At 37.3% G+C, this 23,189-nt stretch overlaps 1 protein-coding gene across 1 annotated transcript; it reads left to right on the top strand.

The window, feature by feature from the left end:
* The first annotated feature begins 1,516 nt into the window (after positions 1 to 1,516).
* LOC117341826 (IgGFc-binding protein-like) lies at positions 1,517 to 22,845 on the top strand. Its single transcript, XM_033903687.1, has 7 exons — positions 1,517 to 1,631; positions 11,765 to 13,083; positions 15,425 to 15,524; positions 16,144 to 16,194; positions 18,324 to 18,458; positions 22,261 to 22,376; positions 22,723 to 22,845. Exons 1-7 carry the CDS (start codon positions 1,517 to 1,519, stop codon positions 22,843 to 22,845), a joined length of 1,959 nt encoding a protein of 652 aa, XP_033759578.1.
* Positions 22,846 to 23,189: the final 344 nt, after the last annotated feature.

The raw sequence follows: 23,189 nt of genomic DNA, 5'->3' as shown, positions 1-23,189 counted from the left end.
TCGTACCACGGCAGAAATGTTTTTTAACAACTTTGTTGTTTATTACAGTCTGCCGCAACGGATTCATACCGACCAAGGGCCTAACTTTATGAGTGATCTTATGAAGGAGTTGTGTGCGATAACCGGGATAGAGAAATCCAACACCACGCCATATCACCCGATGGGCAATGGACTCTGTGAGAGGTTCAACCGTACACTGATAAGGATGCTTGGAACATTGACAGGGAAGCAGAAGAGAGATTGGAAGTCAAACACCGCAGCATTGGTTCACGCATACAACTGTACCAAGCAAGAGTCAACAGGATAGACCCCGTACTTCCTAATGTTTGGCAGAAGCCCAAGACTTCCAACAGATTTAGCATTTGGAATTTCCAAAAACAAACCCACAGGAACCTTGACTTCGTATGTGGACTCTTTACGAAAGCGGCTGACAGATGCCTATGCTCTTGCCAAATCTCGCCAGAAGAAAGTCTATGTCAGCAAGGTGCGAGGTTCTGCTGTCACCGTTGGAGACCGCGTGCTGGTTAAGGTTGTAGCCTTTGAAGGTACACACAAGATAGCGGATAAATGGGAGGAGTGTCCATATGTCGTCACAGCTCAACCCAACAAGGATGTACCGGTGTTTGAACTTAGAAGAGAGGATGGGGAAGGAAGGACCAGAACCCTTCATCGAAATCTCCTACTCCCTATTAGTTTTCTGCCCAGACATCCTAAGACTCCGATACCTGCTCCGAGACGACAACGACCTAGTCAGACAAGACAGACGAGACAGACTATCCCCGTCAACACAGATGAGGATACTTCAGAGTCAACATCGTCGTCTGATGAGGATGTGATGGTATATACGAGGATCAACTCTGACACCATCTCTGATGAAGAGGTCGTTGCGGAACCAGAGGAGAGAGGGGACGCCCTCTCAGAAGCAACAGAGGTTGATGTACTGGAGCATGTTGAGGTTGAGGAAGAACATGAAGACGATTCTGATGAAGGTGGAGAGGAACATCAACCCAGAAGATTATCGCGAAGAGAACGGAGGAAACCAGAGTGGATGCGAAGTGGGGCTTATGTATGTGCTCAGCAACAAGGAGAACCGGATTGGATGTCTCGAGCCCATTTTCTCACCAAGCTGTCATCCTCCGACCTCTTCAAAGACAAGGGAGGGGAAGTTGCTACGGCAATTATAAGCATTATCACTGGGAAGTGATTTGATTTTAATTTTGCCTTTTGTTTTAACCTCTTAGAATGTATATTTTTTACCTTATTAAAATCAAATGAATGATTTTTTTTTTGTCGTGATGGATTTCACACATTTCCTGTCAGTACCTGTTGCTGGAGGTCAATATGCCTGTCGATTGTAAATAGTATGCTATTAAATGCACATACGTTTTCTTTTGTAGGTTAAAAGATTATTTGCATTTCTTTGCAGTGTTGTAATATTATCGTAATATTGCAAATTTGCCTTATTAAACTAACTTAATTTTCTTTTACAGTTAGCTATATATATATCTTCTTTACAATGTCGTGGACGACCTTCTACAAAGTAGGGGAAGATGTAGCAGGGTCAAGCTGTTATCTTATTTGTATGTCGGCGCCCGCCGTAAAGAGCACTGATTTGTATGTCCGCGCCCGCCGTAAGTGCTCGCTATCGTGTTCCTAGTTTGTCCGCGTGTCGTATCCCGTTGTGTGGTTCATATAGCGTACAGAGTTGGACTCGACGACCGTACGGACGTGTCTGGAATGTAAGTGTTGTCTTTGTTTGAAAGATGTTTTAAGTCTTTTAAATATTTAATTATCATCTGTATATCTCCATATATTAAGCTGACAAAGCGTTGTTAATGCTTTGTATTGTAATTTTGGTGATAATTTATATGTCATAATGTACGTGACAATGAATCTTTTCAAGGTCATAATAGTTTCATGTATTCTTTGTAAATTAACTAGAACTAGTCTTTAGACGAAGATAGTGATACTTAATTATTTATACTTTGTTTACAGTTTGAATTTCTCATAGTATTGGGAGTTTCGCAAGGTCTGTGTAGATACGGCTCTGCGCCACACGCAGGTAGCTACATGTATGTGTTATTTTTTAATAATGAATATCTGTTATTTGAATTACCTGAGTAATTAATAAGTGAAAGTAATGGTATTAGTATTTATAGTAATTTATGTATCATTAAGCAACTATCGTATTTATAGCGGATCGCTGTAATATAAGAAATCTTTAGTAAGCGTTGTGCTCTAAATGTATGTTTAATCAGTGTCAGGGTATAGTATGTATGTTATATCGATTGTTATTTTGTTACAGGGTTATACATGTACCCTGGTACATTCTCGAATAAATGACAGAGACCTCACCCAGAGTGTACGTTATTTGTATACAAGCATGCACCTTTACTACATAAATTCCTGATACCTGGAATGAGTAAAAATTCATTTGTTTAAAAAAACGTTCACTAAACGTAATGATTCTTTAGGCCTGATTTGATCGACATTCCTTCAATCTGTACACAGGTACAAGGGTTTATTTTCCTAATTCCCATACATGGCCCAATACCTTTCCCAAGCGGAACAAGACCCCCAATTTATACAACATGAAGTCCCTTAAAGTGGGTTTTCCCCTTGATAATCCGGTTTCTTCCCACAGTAAGACCCATCACATTCTTCAATCCGGGCCAGCATGAGTGATAAATAAAAGTTGATAAACCTTGCTTCGCAATTGTATTAAAACAAATAAGATAATATACTGTCAAACTTCGTCGATTCAATTTTCTCGCTGTATCGAACTTTTTGCTTGGTCCCGAATTTCCTCACTATATAACGCTACTAACGAACCTATGTATAATTCGATTTTTTTTTTACAAACCGAAGTTTTCGATGTATCGAACTTTTTTTATGGACCGTTAGCTATGATATTATAGGTAATTGACATATCATGATAAGATATATATCTTGAAAAGGAAATATTAATAAAAGATATATTATAAAACATTTAAGATATATCATTTATGATATAAGATATCTTATAAGATATATAAGATATTACGTAAAGTATATAATATATCTTACAAATGTGGTTAATTGCTGGACAACATTAATCATTGCTGATTAGAATAAAGAGTGACAACTCGTGTGCTAAAATAAAAGAATATACTTGGCCTTCACTGTTCCTCACAAACATATTTCACAATTGTGACCCAAGAAACGTGCTAAAAGCGAAACATGTTTTATTTGTATTTATGGCAATGTCAATATTTTCTTTCAAAAGAATTCTGTTTTTCTTGTATAAGCCATTTAAATGATTCAAGGAGGTTGACCAATGAGAGCTTACATACTTGACAGCTAGTAAAATTCGCGGTGGATTTAATTTCGCTAAATCAATAAGTACCAAAATACATAGTAGTGTTACTGCTAACTGTTTACAAGGCGTGGTAACACGAAATTTAATACCTGCGAACTTTGTTCGACTGGAACTCCCATAGATTTATTTGTATAAACCGCGTGAAATTTAACATCTATACAGGAAAGGTTAGGGTTTGTTTCATTTTTTTGCAAATTTCGTAAAAATACCGTATTTCTAGACTTTTTGGATACTCAGAAGTTGTATCAGAATATATAATACTTACCCATATCATCTTGATCATTGACTGTTATCATTTCTTTTTTGTCTCTTTTTTTATTTCTTGTGAAATTCTTAATAACTTGCGGGTTGCGCCTGATCAGATTTTAGTGGTAAAAACTAAATGACCACGTTGAAAATAGAAATGTATTTATAAAGATAACCCATAAATCTTTTGACATATCGCAATCAAGATCTACACCTGATTAAATTTGGTCCTCATTGGACAAGATTGAAGGTCATAAGCTTGCACGCGACCCCTTTCTAAATAAAACGGCTTTTGATCAAGGTATCCCATAATTCTCTGAACAGATTGCATTTATGGATGAAGGGTTAAAGGTGGGGTGAGGGTATATCTATATGTACCCCTGCCTCAGTTTCCTTTTTAATTAAATTGGCTTAAGATGGACATTGCACGAATAGGTACAAATATGAGTTGTATTATGTAACTTGAGACGCCAATGACATACTTATTCATCATTCATGAGCATTGCGCAAAGAAAGTGAAATTCGGTCACGGCAACTTCAAACGCCTCACTTGTCTCTCCGTAAGAAGCGCTTAAATTTGATAACTTTCTTCGTCGTTCTTTCTAATCTTCTTTTACTTATTGACATCTCTTTGAGGATGACTGTCTGGCTTCTATTTTGCTCAGGCGTCCGTCCTTGTGGCAAAGGCTTTGGATTTTGTCCAAAAGCACTGACGCAAACATATTTCTCTTTGCGCTCTTTGATTTTTCTCACTGCAACAGATGCAAACGGAAACACAACTGGACCATTCTAGTGGCAGTATATCGGACTGAGAGAAATCTCATAAAACGTGCCTATGACATTTTAGTGAGAAAAACAGATTAAAATAAATAATGAATCATTATAAATGTAATAAATATATAATGGTGGTTTCAGTAACGTAAACACTGCTCTTTATTGATCTGACTGTGAACATAGAACAAGAACAACAATCAAACAGTTATGAAGATATTAAAAATAGAACAAATACATGTATACTGCTCGTTTGAAGTAAGCATAGGTACTCAAGTTCCAATTTTCCATTAATGTAGCGAGTCATATAAATTTTTAAATGATGAAATAATTTGTTGGTCGAATAGGCTGAAACAGTAAAATTTGCAACAGTCACAACCAACCAAATGACCTATCCTGTTGTTCCAAATTCTGCTGTTTCTGCTTTTCATACGTTGCTGCTTCAGAAGTCTTTAGATTTTAGGTTATTTATAGACCGATGCACTTTGAGGGCCATGAAAATTTTAAAGGAGAGACAGAGGAATACGTTCTCACGCCGACAGAACACTGACTATATTTACAGTAATGATAGGGTTGTTTAAAAAAAGAATCTATGCTTCTATAAAGGCAACTGTTCGTGAGAGTTCTCGTCATTTCCCCATTTTAAATTGCTGAAAATAATTAATCAAATAGAACCAACCAAATGGCATGCGTGGAAGAAAGAGAACTAGCGTCATACTCAATGAAACAATGTCCTTTTTCCAGCAAAACATCATGTAACACTCCTCGAGTACTTCAGGATAGCATGACGAAAAATAAAGGCCAAACATTATTGGCTTAATTGTCGTCACGTGTGAATAAGTATGTTAATAGGGTAGTTCAGTTCTAGAAGAGACGTAACAGAGCGCACACTTCACCCAGATACTCGATAATGGTCACGAGTTTCATTTAGCAACGGCATTACCACTACAAATATATAGTATACTATGACAGTACCTGAATGATCAGAGGTAGCAATTGTCTGTACCAGCGGCGGGCCATACCATCAATATTAGACATCGTGTATGACCATGAGGCCACCACTTTAACTTTATTAGCGCAAACATTGCCATGGATAGGAATTGGGCATTTGGTGTCCTCTTCATTATCATTCCAAGTAAGTCAATTTCGATATTATCTTATTGTCTCCTTTGTTCTTTCTCCGGGTGTTTTTATTGTTTAATTGTGGCACTTCTCTTAATTGCATTTATCATATTTTCTCTTTATCATTTCAAGCGTTACGTGTTTAAGAAAACAAAATTGTCAAAATTTGGAATTTGTTTATCCTATTCGGAAATTCCTTGACTATATCTTGTACCCAGCAGATAAAACAGACGACGAAAAATAACTTGCAGTCTTCGTTTTCTACAAATGTACTCCTTGGTTTTCTACTATTGTACTTTTTTTCTGCTATTGTACCCTTTGTTTTCTACTATCATACTCTTTGTTTTTACGATTTTCCGTTTTGTTTTCTTTTATTGTACCTTTATTTTCTACTATTTTGCACTTTGTAAAAGGCGACTTCAATTTTTGATTTTCGTTTTTTTTCTTTTTTATGACACCATTAACGTTGCTTCCAGTCTGGCTTTTCCCCTTATGTGCTGGGATATACTAACTTCTAACGTATTTAGAGATGTATGGTAGTTTGTGATCCATACAGGACGCTTACTGCTCGGGGCCAAAAACAGCTGGTCCATTTTCAAATGAGTAAAAAGGACCGAGAAGGATGTCTATTGCATGTGTCTGCGAGAAAATCTGGGAAACGGCATTCTGAAGCGCTATTTAAAGTTTGCCCATTTAAAAAGGCACCATTCTTAAATTATCTTAATACATGTATGGGGAAAAAACTAGAACGAGCCAAGGGTATTTGCTTGAAACGGCAAAAAACCTATTACAGAGAAAGTATCACGGCCATATTCGCTATATCGCATCAACTGGATAAAAAAAACACCTTTGAATGATATACATGTTATTATGAACCAACTAGTTTTGCAGCTATTAAGATATTGAACTAGAGAAGCTTTTCGTTGTTTAATTTCACTACTAAAAGTAATAGGATTTCGGTAATTTAGAGTAAGATTTGACACCCTACTGGCGAGGTAGAGGCACTAGCAAGCGGTTTTATAGTGCAATCACACTGACATATCATACCTGGACACATTAGCCTTGTTCCTCACCCAGTGTTACATTATACTGACAGGGGATAATTCATTGACGCCAACAACAAACATGGATCAATTTTGGAGTCTATTTATGACAGTTGTCAAGGAGACATCAAGAAAAGAAGGAAATATGTGATATGGCAAATGCCGCGCGCATTTAAAGTGTCATCACACCGAAATAACACGTCTGGACGTTGTAGTGTAACACCTAAACAATAGTGGAAACGAGCGAACCAATCTGATTTGAAAGCTGAAAGTCAACCTGAGAGCAGTCTTTATACACTTTGGTTTATCTCGGCCATGAAACAGAACTCTCAACTAAAGTTTAAAACTGGGGGAGTGTCTTGATAGATATAAGCAGGAAGATACAACGCAATTTTCTCACTTTTTACTAATTATGTAATGAAAGCAGCAGGTACAGCATAGGGACGCGAAATAACGAACCTGTATATTAATTAATTCATAAAGTGTTTGGCTGTATTAAATTGGTATTGAGCATGTTTGTTGGATCAAGGTATGGCGATATGCTAAAACACACAGTTCTTTTGCTTATTCTGACACACAATACTCCCAGGTATGTAAATAATCAGACGACCTAGGAAATCATGTGTTTCTCTTAAATCTACCAATTCGTTTCGTCATTATACTTACTGGCGAAAATGGACTCTCTGTCCGTATATTCCGACAAGTTAAGCAATCTATTAATCAACATATAGGCTCTAGCCTGTGAACAACCTCGCTCATAACATTTTCAGATTTTATTATTCTTTGATACCCCACATACAGTAGATGAATATGTCACTTTTGAAAAAAAACAAAAAAACCAAAAAAAAGCCCGAAGTTTTGGCGCCAAACAAGTGAAAAAAGAACACATTTTGGGTATGTATATTTCTTAGCATATGATACCGTTACATAAACGACCCGGTAAGTTTAAACATTGTCTAAGTTACCATTTCAAAACATCTTGATAGGGAACAGTTATTGTCAAGGATAATTTTTTTTTTCATGCTTTGCTTGTTTGTTTATGTTTTACGGCCCATCGACAACTAGGGTCATTTTCATACGTCAGTAGAACTATGTATAAGGCATTTCCTCACTATGTATTCCATAACAAATAGTTCGAAAAATAAATAAGTGTATAGAGGCAGTCATGGAGATTTTGACTCTACTTGTATTGAAACTTTCTTCTCTGTTTTGTTGGGTTTTTTTTTTTTAATTTTGTTTTTTGTTTTTGTATTTGTTTGCTTGTTAAATGACAAACATACAATGACTTAAAGTGTGTTTACTTCTCAGTTGTGTTACTTCTTTTTTTGTTTTGTTTTTTGTTTTTAATTAGTATTCATTGAAAAAAAGCTGTGAATGACAAACATACAATGATTTAAAGTGTGTTTGCTTCTCTGTTTTTTGTTGGGATTTTTTTTTTTTAAATTAGTATTCATTGAAAATAACTGTAGACGATCAACATACAATGATTCCACCAGCTCTGTGCTTATGTCGACTTTGTACACAATGTTTATTTAACACCATTGATTTAGTGTAAAGTCTACGTTAAAAGACTCCAAGCATTCTCTGACTTAAGACAGGATGTTGAAATCAACATAGCCAAAACTAGTGTTGCAGTTTTGTTTTGTGTTTGTTTGAGGTTACTATTAAGTCTTGCCGATATTTTGTCCCTTTCCCAGAATCACTTACCTGCATGGCGCAAAAAATCAATATATTCTTGTTATTTTTTAGCTTTGAATAAATAAAATATTCAATTATTTATACAATATTTTACTATGGATGATTTGTTTTCTCCGGATATCATATAAATGATTTAATATTAACTGTAAAAGTTCGATAACCGATATCAAGCATGACCACGCTGTATCTCTCACCAAGTAAAGGTAAATGGACAAACACTATGTTAAAAGCAAAGAATATCAGGCAAACGATGAATACATTATGCATGGAAACAATAGATGATGTGGAAAGAAATATCGAACATTGGAAAGCAGATGTTCACCCTCTGAAACAATAAGTTCTTGAATATCGTATCATTTTGTTGATAAACATGTCGACGGTAATATTTCTTTTTTTTTTTGAAATATCAGTAATATTCAAATCGTGTGGTCAAATGTAAATGATCTAGAATACACTTTCAATTTGATATAAACAGGAAGAACAGGACTCGGTAACTTGGAGTATAATACCTTTCAGAATTCCTTTATTATCATCTGCTTTTAATCAAATGTTATTGTCGGAGAAAATAGTTCATGTATCCATGAATCGTTAGGAATGTGTATTTAGCATTTGTTCTTAGAAAAATATATATACAGGGAATCATGTGTTCCTATTGATGGTACGATTGCACCTGATGTCCCAATTACTCCTAAACAGGCGACTAAATTTGGGATATTACTAATATAAAGGGAGTCATGATAATATGATGTCCCAATTACTCCTAAACAGGCGACTAAATTTGGGATACTATTAATATAAAGGGAGTCATGATAATATGATGTCCCAATTACTCCTAAACAGGCGACTAAATTTTGGATATTATTAATATAAAGGGAGTCATGATATGAATTAACATTATGTCCCAATTAATCCTAAAGAGGCGACTAAATTTTGGATATTACTTTTCCGTTCTTTCTGAACAATTTCTTCTTTCTCTCTCTTGACATAGATAATCGCGTGACCTTTAATTGAGCGTCTGTCCCTATAAGGACGGCTTAAGGTCCGTTCCGTTGCCGATACATACAAGATCCTCTGAACATGGTAGTAGCTGCTCTTTGTTTAACTCTCATCTTGAAAGTGTGTGGCAAGATAAGTCTAAATATGGCATTTCGGTCTAATTGTACTATAAATGCGTCCGTTAGTGGCCCCATTGCTGTATTCAGTCCCCGACCTTAAATTAATTGTTTTAATAAGACGTGAAATTATGCTTAACGAGACCAAATATCATGTCATGTCATTGAAAATATCGGGAAAACAAATTTACATTGCTATAGTCTTATTTGTATCGCTATTGACTTCGTATATACACACTTGTTGTTAAAACATCGATATATATCACGTCTCCATCAAAACAATTGCAAACATTTTTATGAGAAATGAATGTGGAAACCAGAATTGGTGATACAGGTCTGTTTGATGGTTGCTTGAGATAATGATTATATGTATTGACCAATACCCTCGACCTTTTCCCAGAATCACTTGTACCATAAATCAATATATATTCTTGTTTTGTTAAAGGATTGAATCCAGAACGTTGAATTATTTATTCAAGTTCTTGATATTGAAGTTATACAAGTATTGTCCAGAAAGTAAAACAGTCCTGTAATTGTTCCAGAAATATATACAAAGAAACATATATAAAATCAAGATCGTCAATATAATGATGAAATAATTTTTTAAAAAATCCGTTAATATTTATTTTAAGATATTTTTAAATTATATTATCGTTTTTTGCTCAATAGTAAATACATAATTTATAATTCTTTTTCATGTGACTCAACTAAGACAAGGAACTGAAAGAAATACGTAATTAAATAATTTAATCAATACTCATTATAGCACAAATTTAATTAAGTATAATAATAATGGAACAAATCAAACAATGGGTACCGACATCCCAATGCAACCACAATTCTTACTTAAAGTCAATCGATATTACATAGTCAATATAGGAAGACAATGAAGATTACCTGGTGGCATTTGAAAAAGTATGACAATTAATTTCGTTCATGCACATAGTGAAAAATTGAATTCCGTGATACACACTGATAGGAAAAACAAACGCAAATAGAAATTTCCCGGTTTTCTACGGGAAATAAAAAAGATATTACAGAACGTATTCATGTAAGTTCTGTGAATGGAATTGAAAGAGGGTAACCACTCTGTAGTCTGTGAATTCTTCATCCATGTACGTTTAGTACCATTACCAAATATCATATTGATCCAAAGGCACCCTCTCAGAATGAATAGCGTTCTGGGCCCATCTATATCGTGTATGCCCCCCACCCCCCTCCCCTCCACCTCTAATGAGCTTCAGTGGTTACGCTGATGCTGTCTCTTTTGTGCATTGAATTGATCAGGGCATTGACCCTCATCCAGTGCTAACGTCAACTGAGCAATGTTCATTGGAGGGTTCGGCCTATGTCTTCTCCATCTGGCAAACTCCTCCCGTAAATGTTTTATCGGGAAGTGGTCGGATCAGTCTATAGGGTACTAAACTTTCATGGATTTTCACAGACGAAACAGTGGTTCCCTATCTTTAAATTATATTATTATTACAAATTTGGTAACATCCTTTTCGTTTCCCGTAACCGGGAAATTTCTAATTGTGTTTCTTTTTTTCCTTTCGGTATAATTAATGTGGATTGAAACGTTTCTTCTTCGACTGACACGCATATCGGTCTAACCCGTGAAAGTGGGGCGAACATGCCTAGCGCGCCTCACTGCATGTTGTAAAAGGACAGACATTATTGGGTCTCCTCTTGAATAGTGGGTAGTTTCTCACATATCTTATGTTAAGGGAATGTACCCCTGGGGACTTCCTGCAGAATATGTTCTTTTTCGGAGGGGATATTGAAGTTACCTGCTGTGGTCGCCTTCAATATAACATAGTAATATCCAGTCACATGAATCTTTTCAACTTACTTATTGACATTTACTTTCGGCTAAAGTGACAACATTTCAAACGCCTTTTTTCATATATTTCTAAATCGAAGACTAATTAAAAGACTCGTAGAACCATTCTTCCAATTCTCGTCGTAGTAATTTGTTTCTATTTGAGATCTTGTCTTTTCATTTCATACCTTGGGCTTCATTAACTATTTTCCCCCCTGAAAACATCTCATTCGCCTTTAGAACACTTGACTTTTGGAACCCCCGCGCCCTCCACCCCTAATTAATTAGTAGACCTATATACGCATATGCTTTTTAGCGACAGAATGAAAGTAAATTAAACAAATGCTGATATCTCAGATATTTCATGAGTCCGCCAACATATACAGCTCAAATTCACGTCATATTAGCATTATATATATTTTGATGATAAATTGGTGGTAGTCAGTTCATGGGTCAAAGGTCACGCTTGGCATCTTTACGGAAATTGCTACAGGTAATTATGATTACATACATGCTTTACTGATATATTCATATAAGTTTTTGCATGTGGACACCTGAAAGAGATATATTATTATATATTATTTATTTTTAGTGTCACTCGGGAATGTGTTTGACAACCAAGGAAAGGAGTTCATCATTGCTTTTATGGAAAACAATCCAAACGATGAAAATTTGGACTTATTCATCACAACATTTTCTAACGACAATGTCAGCGTTACGGTGAATTCTCTGGGATATCATGGAAATGGTTTCATTAACAAACAATTCCATGTGTCTAGAGGAAGCACCACCTTGGTATCGGTTGACATCGAACTCCGAATGGAAGGATCCTCACTGTCTCCCAAAGGCATTGTCGTACAGGCGAATGAAGAAATCATTGTCTACGGGGTGAACAGACAGCACTATACGTCCGACGCTTTCCTTGGTCTTCCGACAGACGTTCTCGGACAAGAATATTATACAGTGACTTTTCTCCCGACAACACCAAAGAGTTATGCTCAGTATGCACAGTTGCTGGTGGTTTCTGCCTTCAACGATACACAGGTTCAGATAACTTTTCCTGAAAGTGATGACTTTAGCCACGTGACTTTTGATGGTATAGAGTACCACGGTGGAGACACATTAAATATTACTATGGATAGGTGTGATGCACTGCAACTCCAGGCAGAGGGGTATTTTGATTTAACCGGAGCATATATCAAATCTGACAAACCTGTTGCACTGTTTAGTGGAAACATCAGAGCAGTTGTTGGGGTGTCCAGTAGTAGTGACCATTTGGTGGAACAGCTCATCTCCACAGATCGGTGGGGAAAACGGTTCGTGATTGTCCCTATACCCGCCAGAGAGATTGGAGATTACTTCAAAGTAGTCGCAAACACTGACGCGACCGGAATTGACATCAAATGCATCAACAATGCTTCAATAATTACATCCGAGAGGATTGTATTGGCTAAAGCTGGAAGCTACGAGCTCGTTGAAATGGATCCGAAATCTTATTGTTATATAGTAGCCAACAACAGTGTTCTCATTGTGCAAATCGTGAAGAGTGACCAGAACGACGACCACGACCCTGCTCTTATTTTGATACCACCATTGGAGCAGTACGCCGCGGAATATATGTTTACTACTCCTAGAAGAACGGACGGTAGCTACGAGAATTTTTTTTTGTTTGTCGTTAAGGAAGAAGATAAGGACGGTCTTCGAATTGATGGAGTACCTTTCCCCTCCACAATCGAATATGTAAGCATACCAGATACCTCTCTCGTGGCAGGGTACATTGCCATCGGGGACGGATTCCATAGATTCAACCATATATCGCCCATATCGGTGTTTGGTGGGTTTATGTATGGCAGATACGCTTTTGAAACCTACGGGATGCCAGTTGGACTACGGATGGCAGAAATAAATAAGGTAACCTTGTTTGTTTGTTTGTGTATTTGTTTATTTATTTATTTATTTTATTTATTTTTTTGGTGTTCATATATTTTTTTGATTGTGAATTTGTCATTTTGAGGCGGGGTTTACTTGTAGTGACAATCTCACTGAACAACTTACGGGATGCCTGTCGCATGCCATCCAGAGCAATTAGGGTAAGGTGTTTTTCCCAAGGGCACAATCACGACATCACAGACCGACCCGTTTCTCAGCTTCCCGAGAAACAAAACGGCAAGGGTAGGGAGTGTCGAACCACGCACCTCGAACCATTACCTGAGGTTACGTGACAGGCGCTCTAACCGACTGAGCTGTCGCGGCCCCCTCACCTGAGGTTATGTGGCCGGCGCTCTAACCGACTGAGATGTCGCGGTCCCTAAGTTAAGGTAGCCTGGCATGGTTTGATACTAGTGTGATTTTTTTGTGTGATTTTTGTTTTTGTAATTAATATATTCAGCATTATGAATAATTTATCAACTACAAAAACATAGTAGTATAAGTAAAATTCTGCCCTGCAGGTAGGGCGTAAGAATTGTACCTGCTGCCCCCATTGCATGATCGTAAGAGGCGACTAAATTTGGGATCTTATCTTTTCTCTTCTTTTTTAACAACTTTCTTCTTTCTAATGTCTCCCTTGACAATGCCTCACTTTTGGCCTTTAGTTGAGCGTTCGCCGCTGTGAGGAAGGTTTTGGGTTCTGTCCCCTAGCCGAGACATACCAGAGTCTTTAAAAATGGTAGTTGCTACTCCTGCTTAGCGCTCAGCATATTTGGAGTGGGACGACTGATTGGCCCGTTGTCAGTATAATGTGACCGGGCGGGGTGTGCTGCTGGATGTCTTCGGATTTTCTGTATCAAACTCGATGTCTCATTATCATATTTAGGTCTATACTGTATAGCATTTAGATGAAGCACTAGGACTTTTAATCTAGTCTGTTTAAGAACGAAAATAGTCTAGTCATCTGCTTGTATCATAGACCTATCTGATTCTAAAGAGTCGAAGACATAGCGGAAAAGTCTTCATTGTTTAAAATTTGTTAATTTTCAGACCTACATTTTTCATCATGAAAATATCAAACTCTGTAGATTAGTCATCAGTAAAATGGGTCTTTATATATCCTACCTTATCTGAACTGTTTGATTTTAAATAAATCAATTGATAAATATATTTATAAACTGTAATACCACGTTTTATGTCGCCCTGTATGTAGGGTATAAGAATTGAATCTGTCAGTCCCAAATGCATGACTAGTATGGTGCGATTAAATTTAGGATTTCTCTCATGTGTTATCTTTCTAAACACTTTTTCGGCCTTTGGTATTACTGAACACCAACCCATTCTAGTAGAACGTCCGTCCCTTTGAGGAAGGCTATGACTCTAACCCATTCAAATGTCACATTCAATGATGGCCGCCTATCGGCTGAACTGTTTAAACAGCGAATGATAATGTGAAACAATCAAAGATAGTCGCCTATTGGTTGAATTATTTATCGTATCAGTCTTGAAATTAAGTATAGACATCAAAGGACCAAGGGAATCAATCAAAGATATTCGTTTATCAGATGAATTGTTTATCAAAACAAAAAAAAACAAAAAAAAACTAAAAACAAAAACAAAACAAAAACAATGGTGGCCGCTTATCGATGGAATTGTTTTCTAATTATTCTTGAAATTGAGTACATGTAAGATTTAAGCTAGATTCATCCAATTCATTCTAAGGTTAAGCGATAACATTTATCTTTCACGTTTCGACAAAACATAAACTGCAATCTCATTATTGGTATTGTAAAACAACAGAGAACACCGACATATCAACATAACCACAATTATAACGCTAAATCGATAAAACAAGAAGATGGGGACACTTGAAAAAGTAAAAATGAGAATAAGACCAGGAGCTCCGGAAGAGAAAGCGTCTTCTGCTTCATGAACGACAGTCACCATGCAAATCTAGGTCACAACCGGGAGTATGATATTCCACTTAAACCTAATTTTAAGCCTGAATTAACACCGATGTGTAACGCTTCATGCTTATCACTTAGATGTATCACAAAGTAGCTTGTTAATAATTACTTGCAGAATATATAACGCTCTTTTTTATATTGTTTTGTTTGATAACCAATTTTCACTCACCATTGATTGGCTCTAAAAACCTTTGCAGTGTTCATGTACCGTTAAGAATCTAAAAATAGCAATAAAACTGAAGACTAATCACTCCTTCACTCTTAGAAAGATAGCATTTCGTATTCATATATATAAATAGACGCGGTTGCTATGACGACATCAGTAGATATTAATCAATAATGATATTATTTTCTAGCCTTGTTCAATGACGGCTGACGAGATTGGAGATGGGCGTGACAACGACTGTGACGGTCTCATAGATGAGGAGTTATGTACGGATGTCAACGCCGGACAAGGTATATGCCAATCCCATAGCGAATTGAATCATAGAAAAACTTAATGGGACCAGCATTCCTCTATATTCCATACGGTCATACTTTAATGCTACAGTTACAATGAAGACATTACTCTATGCCACAAATCACTAACACGCTGTCGTACATACATGCCATGGAACATCGTCGAACAACCACGGTTGATTGCATTACGCTACGCTACAGTGATAAGCGTAGCGTAGCAAAGTAAGAGTAGGTGCTGTATTACAACTGATTCGCCCGTTGTAAGCAGCCCGTAGCCGAGTATGGCGTCACGCTTGTTGTCTTCGGGGTATCTTTCGGTGAGGTAGCACTATAAAAGCGGAATCAGTTTCGCAATATCACAAGGCGACTCGCACGACCATAGCCTGTGGTTCTTTCAAAACATCAGCAATCATGGCGAGATCTCGGGATGTTTTATGTATACGCTTTTTCAGTACATCAGTATTCCTGTATTGGTTGTAGCAAATTTATACGAAACATTGCTTAAACAGACCAAAATTTCGTTTGTCGATTAAATATGGTAATGAATTAGCTATACAGACAAATATTGATTCTGATGTTCACCAAGACATCTGAGTTTGATATTTTTACATTCTAGATGACGATGGCGACGGAAAGGTGGATGAGGATTGTGCAATGGCCTGGCTCGGTACGTATATATTCTCTGTTCATGTAAATAGTATAGGGTATGCCGGCTGCATCTCATGCGCCATTCCCCATTGTGTATTACCCAATCTTTTGAGATAATAGAGCGGTAGACTCTGCTGGTGACTTTTACTCCCCGAAGTTTGACGTTACCCTGTATGCCCTGTCTAATATCTAATGAATATCTGTACAGGTTAAGACTTCATACCAATAACAAAAAGTTGATTGATTAATTTACGGGGGCAGTGCCTTCTAAATCTGAATATTTTATTTGTTTAGACCCAATTGATCGAGTTGGATTTCCACAGTTTTGACCCTTGTATCTCTGTCATAGAGAGACGATACCTTAGATCAATCCGGTGTCAGTTTCATTATTTGGTATATACACAGTAATCATGTATTACTCTTACTGTAATTTCTAGTATTCTTTGTATATCCTATAATTGTGTTTGTATTCTTTGTTTCGTGATAAAGGGGCAGATTGCCTTGACTATATGACATTTTTTATTACTTGTTACTTGTCCTCGAGCTCTTCTGTTAGGCTTGGGGGCCTCTCTCTTTCGAGCTCTTCTGTTAGGCTTGGGGGCCTCTCTCTCTTTCGAGCTCTTCTGTTAGGCTTGGGGACCTCTCTCTCTCGAGCTCTTCTGTTAGACTTGGGAGCCTCTCTCTTTCGAGCTCTTCTGTTAGACTTGGGAGCCTCTCTCTCTCTCTCTCTCGAGCTCTTCTGTTAGACTTGGGGGCCTCTCTCTCTCTCTCTCTCTCTCGAGCTCTTCTGTTAGGCTTGGGAGCCTCTCTGAGCCTTTTATTGTCCACACTGGTGGAACTGTTTCTTTGTCCTACTGTAATCATACATATGTTATGTTTACTCATCGAGTACAACTACAATCCAGGTATTCATATCATCTAATAGACAACTTCCATTACGATCATGTCAGGATATCGGGCCGACTATCACCATTGAAACGTTCTTTTTTAAGAACACCGGTGTGGCGCAGCGGTATAAGCTGCGGGTATTTCGGGCTAGGCGATTAGGTGCCGTAGATCGTGAGTTTGAGGCCCGGTCAGGTCACGAGTCATAAAGTTGTCTTCCTTCGTAAATTGTGTTACCATGAAATATGTTTAGATGTATATGTATAAGTAATAAACATTTCATTTACCCGTGTTTTTTGTGATTTTACAAAAGTGACACTCTGTGCGTTGTACGTTCCGCACTGCTGGTAGTTCTCACAATTAGTCGCTCCGGGCGACACGCACTGGGGATACAGTCAAACAATATACATTTGGTATTCTCCCCCGCCCCCTGCAGGGGTTCTCATCAAGTTGAGGACCAAGAAAAATTTGAATGGAGCAATTGTGATCGTTTATTCGCGTCAGTATAATTGTCGATACATCTTGCTATAGAATTTTAAAGCATTAACGGAATGTCTTTTCATCTTAATTAATGAGGTATATTTGAGTAAACATATGAAAAGAATTAGCTGGAATATATCAAAAGACATCATCTACACACCGATTGAGTATCTATAAGATCTAAAACATCCATTGAATGACATGTATAATTAATTAATAGCATCTCAGCGGGTTATATAAATAATAAACTAGAATAACGAAATTCCCTTTAATCTTAAATTGACGTTTTATTTTTAGAATGTGAAACTGGATCATGTCAAGGCTTCGTCAGTACACTTATTGAACTTTTTTGGATCTAAAGTATATTATAAATAACTAACCGGAGTATTCAAGTCATAAAACGTTGTCACCTTGCCGAGGTATACATGTACCAAACTCTTAACAGTTCGAGTTCCTACTCTGCATAACTTTTAGTATTTTGAGAGTACGTGGTGTATTACAATTGATTCACCCTTTGTTAGCGTGACGTCATCGAGTATGGCGCCCCGCATGATGTCATCGGGGTATCGTTCAGTGAGGTAGCACTATAAAGGCGGCATCAGCAAATATCACAAGGCGACTCGCACGACCATATCGCAGCCTGTAGTTCTTTCAAAACATCAGCAGTCGTGACGAGATCTCGGGATGTTGTATGTATACGCTTTATAAGTACTGATGAATAGATGTCTATCTTTTTTTAAAACAACAAAATATAATTAATCTATTTTTTTCATCCACATGAAGACGATTGGGATGAATGGAGCACCTGGACAGAATGCATTCAGACAAGGAATCGCACGTGCAAAGTTCGAAGTATAGGGGAAAGTTACTGTCCTGGCCCAAATAATGAGTCGATGTCGTGTGGAAACGTAGAGACAGGTATGGATTTTGTTTTAATGTTCGATATGGCTCAAAATCCCTCCAACAATCAGGGTTATGCGCAGAGACGTGATAAGCCTAATTGTCTTGAAAATGTATTGTTTAAGGGTCGACAACTAGTAAAAAAATCAAGGTAGACAGGTGTCTAGCGAAATCAACAGAAGGCAAAATAGACAGGTGTCTAGGGAAATTAACAGAAGGCAAAGTAGACAGGTGTCTGGGGAAATCAACAGAAGGCAAAGTAGACAGGTGTCTTGGGAAAGTAACAGAGGGAAGGTAAAGTAGACAGGTGTCTTGGGAAAGTAACAGAGGGAAGGTAAAGTAGACAGGTTTCTGGGGAAATCAATAGAAGGCAAAGTAGACAGGTGTCTGAGGGGCGTCATTGTATTGTTGCTGCGACGTCATAAAATTGTTGAGAACGCGCAAAGACCACGTGTAGCTTGTCTCAATCCTAGTGTGAAATTGATAGAATATATCAACTGCTTGGGGGTGAGACAGGGGAATCTCAACCCGAGGGGAAGATTTTTAAGTTGCCAAACACGAGGCTTGCCGAGTATTTGGCAGCTTAATTATCTTACCCCGAGGGTTGGGATTCACCTGTCTCACTTCCATGGGCTGAATGATTATTTTTCTCTTTCTGTTTACCCCCTTATGTATCTAATATTGACGTTACATCAATGCAAGTTAATGTCGACGTGACGTCATTGTACTGTTGCCGTGACGTCATGGTATTGTTGGCGTGACGAAATACAATTGTTGAGAATGTGAAAAGAACACGTGTAGCTTGTCTTTCCCCTACGGTGAGATAATCAAATCTCACCCCGGTAAAACTGAGGCTGTCCTGGCTAAAAGAATAATAGAATATTTCACCCCTTTCCTGGTGAGACAGGGGAATCTCAACCCGAGGGGAAGATTTTTAAGTTGCCAAACACAAGGCTTGTCGAGTGTTTGACAGCTTAATTATTTTACCCTGAGGGTTAAGATTCCCCTGTGTCACTTCCATGGGAGTGAATGATTATTTTTCTCTTACCCTGTTTACCCTCTTATGTATCTAATATTGACGTTACATCAATGCAAGGAAATGTTGACGTGACGTGATTGAATTGTCGACGTGACGCCATTGTACTGTTGCCGTGTCGTCATGGTATTGTTGACGTGACGAAATACAATTGTTGAGAATGTGTAGCTTGTCTTTTCCCTAGGGTGAGATTATAAGACTCTATCATATGTGGCCATGTAGGATAGGGATATTCTACCCGAGGGGTCACAAAATGTGGTGAAACCCGAGGCTCCGCCGAGGGTTTTACCACATTTTGTGACCCAGAGGGTGAAATATCCCTATCCTACATGAACCACATATGATTGAGTATTTTTCTCTCATACCCCAACCTAAAATATGCAAAAATAGGCACTGTCTGTCGATAGCTTTCTCAGATAGACGCCATTTTTTCTCAATCCAAACTTTTTTTCTACTGCATATAATAAAAAAAAGAACAGCGCCAATCGATTTACCATACCTCATATATGCAAACAACGTTTGATGCTCTAAAAACGAAGGAAACCATTCATTTCCACAGTCTAACGTTGTTTCAGCAGCCCTGTCATTGCAAGCGAAGCCAAATCACTTGATGTCGGCCAAGCTAGTGTGTCCTTTCGCGTGAAAATATAGTTCCATGTTTTATTAATAAAAAACAATAAAAGAACGTGTTTTTTTTTTACATAATTTATATCATAAATAAAAAAATTATTATCTGATTACATTTCTTAATTCAATGTATTGTTGAAATGTTTAATAGATAGATCTACTTTCGGTTCGGCGACCTACTTTTGTATCATTGCGCGCGCGTGGCTATCCTACACCGGAAGCGAGGTAATACACACACAGCAAGCATGGGTGTATTTACCTGGACAGACCAGTATGATACCGGTAGGGATGAGAGAAAAGAAAATCTCACCCCGGTAAAACTGAGGATATCCCTGTCCATGGTAAGAGAATAAAACAATCTTGCATGGGTCTGTTCCACGGACAGAGATATCTTCACTATTACAAGCAAAGTTGTCATTTATTCGCGGAGCAATGTTGATCCAGTATTTTACCAAATTATATAAGATATCTTATATATTATATAAGATATCTTATATATTATATAAGATATCTTATATGTTTATGAGATATCTTATATGTTTATAAGATATCTTATTTAAAGTTTATAAGATATCTTATATAATATATAAAATATATCTTATATCTTTTATAAGATATCTCATGAACTTTTATTTATGAGATATCTTATAAAGTATATAATTAAGATATCTCATAAAAGATATAAGATATCGTATATAATATATAAGATGTCTTATAAAGAAAAGTTAATAAGGTATCTTATAAAGAACGAGACTCTCGTGAGACCGGCAAAACATAAAAGTTCGAGAATGACTGCTCCCTCTGTAAGGTAACTTCCGTTTTGTTGGAAGGCACGTGAAACATATACAATCAACCCTCTGTTGCGACCACGATCGGCTAGCATGGTGCAGATGTCGTGTTCGAGCAAACATGAATATATGGCAATTATAAATTTGTTTCGAACCATTATATGTAGATTCAGCTTCATCTCGGCTTTTTCATCGAGTGGGGGAGAGTTCATTATTTCAAATTCAAATATCGTTCTTTATAAGATATCTTATAATCGAATTTTATAAGATATCTTATATAATTTCCTTTATAAGATATATTATATCTTTTATGAGATATCTTATATCTTTTATGAGATGTCTTATATATATTATAAGATATCTTATAAAGAAAAGTATATAAGATATCACATTTAATATATAAGATATCTTATAAAGTACATAAGATATCTTATAAAGTTTATAAGAAATCTTATATAATTATATAAGATATCTTAATTATATAAGATATCTTATATAATTTGGTTAAATCCTAGATCAACGTTGCTCCTTGAATAAATGACAACTTGGCTTGCCATACTCAACCCTTATTTGACGGTTTTGCTGATCAGCACAACGTTGTGTCAAGTGATGACCAGCCAAAATCTCACACGGGATCGAGATATACATCTGTTTACGGAAAACGCCCACGTCTGATTTTTTCTCACATGCTAAAATAACTAACAATTTGTAAGGTATCACACATCTGTAAAAGTGTGGATATTCATGACCAGGATATGAGAAACTCTGTCTTTGTCGTGGAAGGTAAAAGACAGTTGATGCGCGCTATGGCGTCATAACGATGCATGGTCGACGTGACGTCACTGTCTTGTTTTCCTGACGTCGAGTATTTTTTGTGACCGGGTAATAATTTCTTTCAACCGGAGAGATTTCGGGAGATTTTTGGTGAACGAATAAGATCCATGCTAATTCTTACTTAGATATATTTATTTCTAAGTATAGGATAAAAATAACCAAACATGGTTCTGTTTAGCTAGCAAGCATGCACTCGGCAAGCCGCGTGTTGACCAGCCAAACTCTTACACTCGGGAGGAGATAAACTGTCCACGGAACAGGCCAATATAAGCTTTTGTTAATCTTTACCGTAAGCAGGGATTGAGAAAATATGTTTGTAAGCTTCCAATGAGGGCAAAGTACTGAGCCTTGGAAATCGATCGCCATTCGGCTATTTCATAAAAGGGAAACAGTTATGTTTTTATCGCTGTTTGTGTTAAAGATAACGCCTTTTCTAATAATACTCATATCCCACGGATGAAGTTCATTCTCGATTTTTTTTTATAATAATTGATGTGTTCTATAACTGCATTTAAATCCACCCTCCCCACCACAGGTATACCACGCGAGGAAACAACTGAGGGGCTGAAGACTCTACGAGTGGACAGAAAAAATACATCTAAGTACAGACGAAGTTTATCTAGTGCTCCAGACGACAGGAAAAGTAGTGCGGTAATCGGACACTTGTCGATAGTTGTTTTGGTCATTCTGTCAGCAGCCATCATGTCTCTAGACTTGGGTAATTATTACTACCGCCATCGACAGTCAAGTACAGTAACATCAGGGAAAAATTACTCCGCAAGTAATGAACTTTAAAGAAACTGAGAGTGGACCGTTTCCAAACACGTTTTAATTGTGTGTGTAGCTCATTTCTTAAAATATATTTATGATACATTTATCAAGCTGATTTTATCGTAAAAAACGTAGGTCAAAATGGTAATAAGATAGTTGTAATTAGATCAGGAGACTTTGGGACATATACGTTTAGAAATCGAGCACATGATGTCCGATGGGTCAGGTACGGAATCCAACCGTAACCGACGCACACGACGTGCTGATGTGGAGTATGTTTGGTGAACAACAACAACAACAACAACAACAAACACGTGAGAGACGTGTGCAAAGTTTGGTGGTCCAATAACGTTACGAGAGAGACGTTTGCAAAATTCGGTCAAACAACGTTACTAGAGAGACGTGTGCAAAGTTCTGTAGTCCTAAGACGTTATGTGCGAGACGTGTGCAAAGTTCGATAGTTCAACAACGTTATGTTAGAGACGTGTGCATATTTTGTTTGTCTAACAACGTGACGTGAGAGACGTGTGCAAAGTTTGGTAGCCCAACGACGTGATATGAGAGACGTGTGCAAAGTTTGGTAGTTCAACAACGTTATGAGAGAGACGTGTGCAAAGTTTTGTGGTCTAACAACGTGACATGAGAGACGTGTGCAAAGTTTGGAAGTCTAACGTCGTTCCGTGGGAGACGCGT

Source organism: Pecten maximus, chromosome 14, assembly GCF_902652985.1.
Source record: "Pecten maximus chromosome 14, xPecMax1.1, whole genome shotgun sequence".
Lineage (NCBI taxonomy): Eukaryota > Metazoa > Mollusca > Bivalvia > Pectinida > Pectinidae > Pecten > Pecten maximus.
Note: the sequence above shows the minus strand (reverse complement) of the source record. Positions and strands in the feature narration are given on the sequence as shown.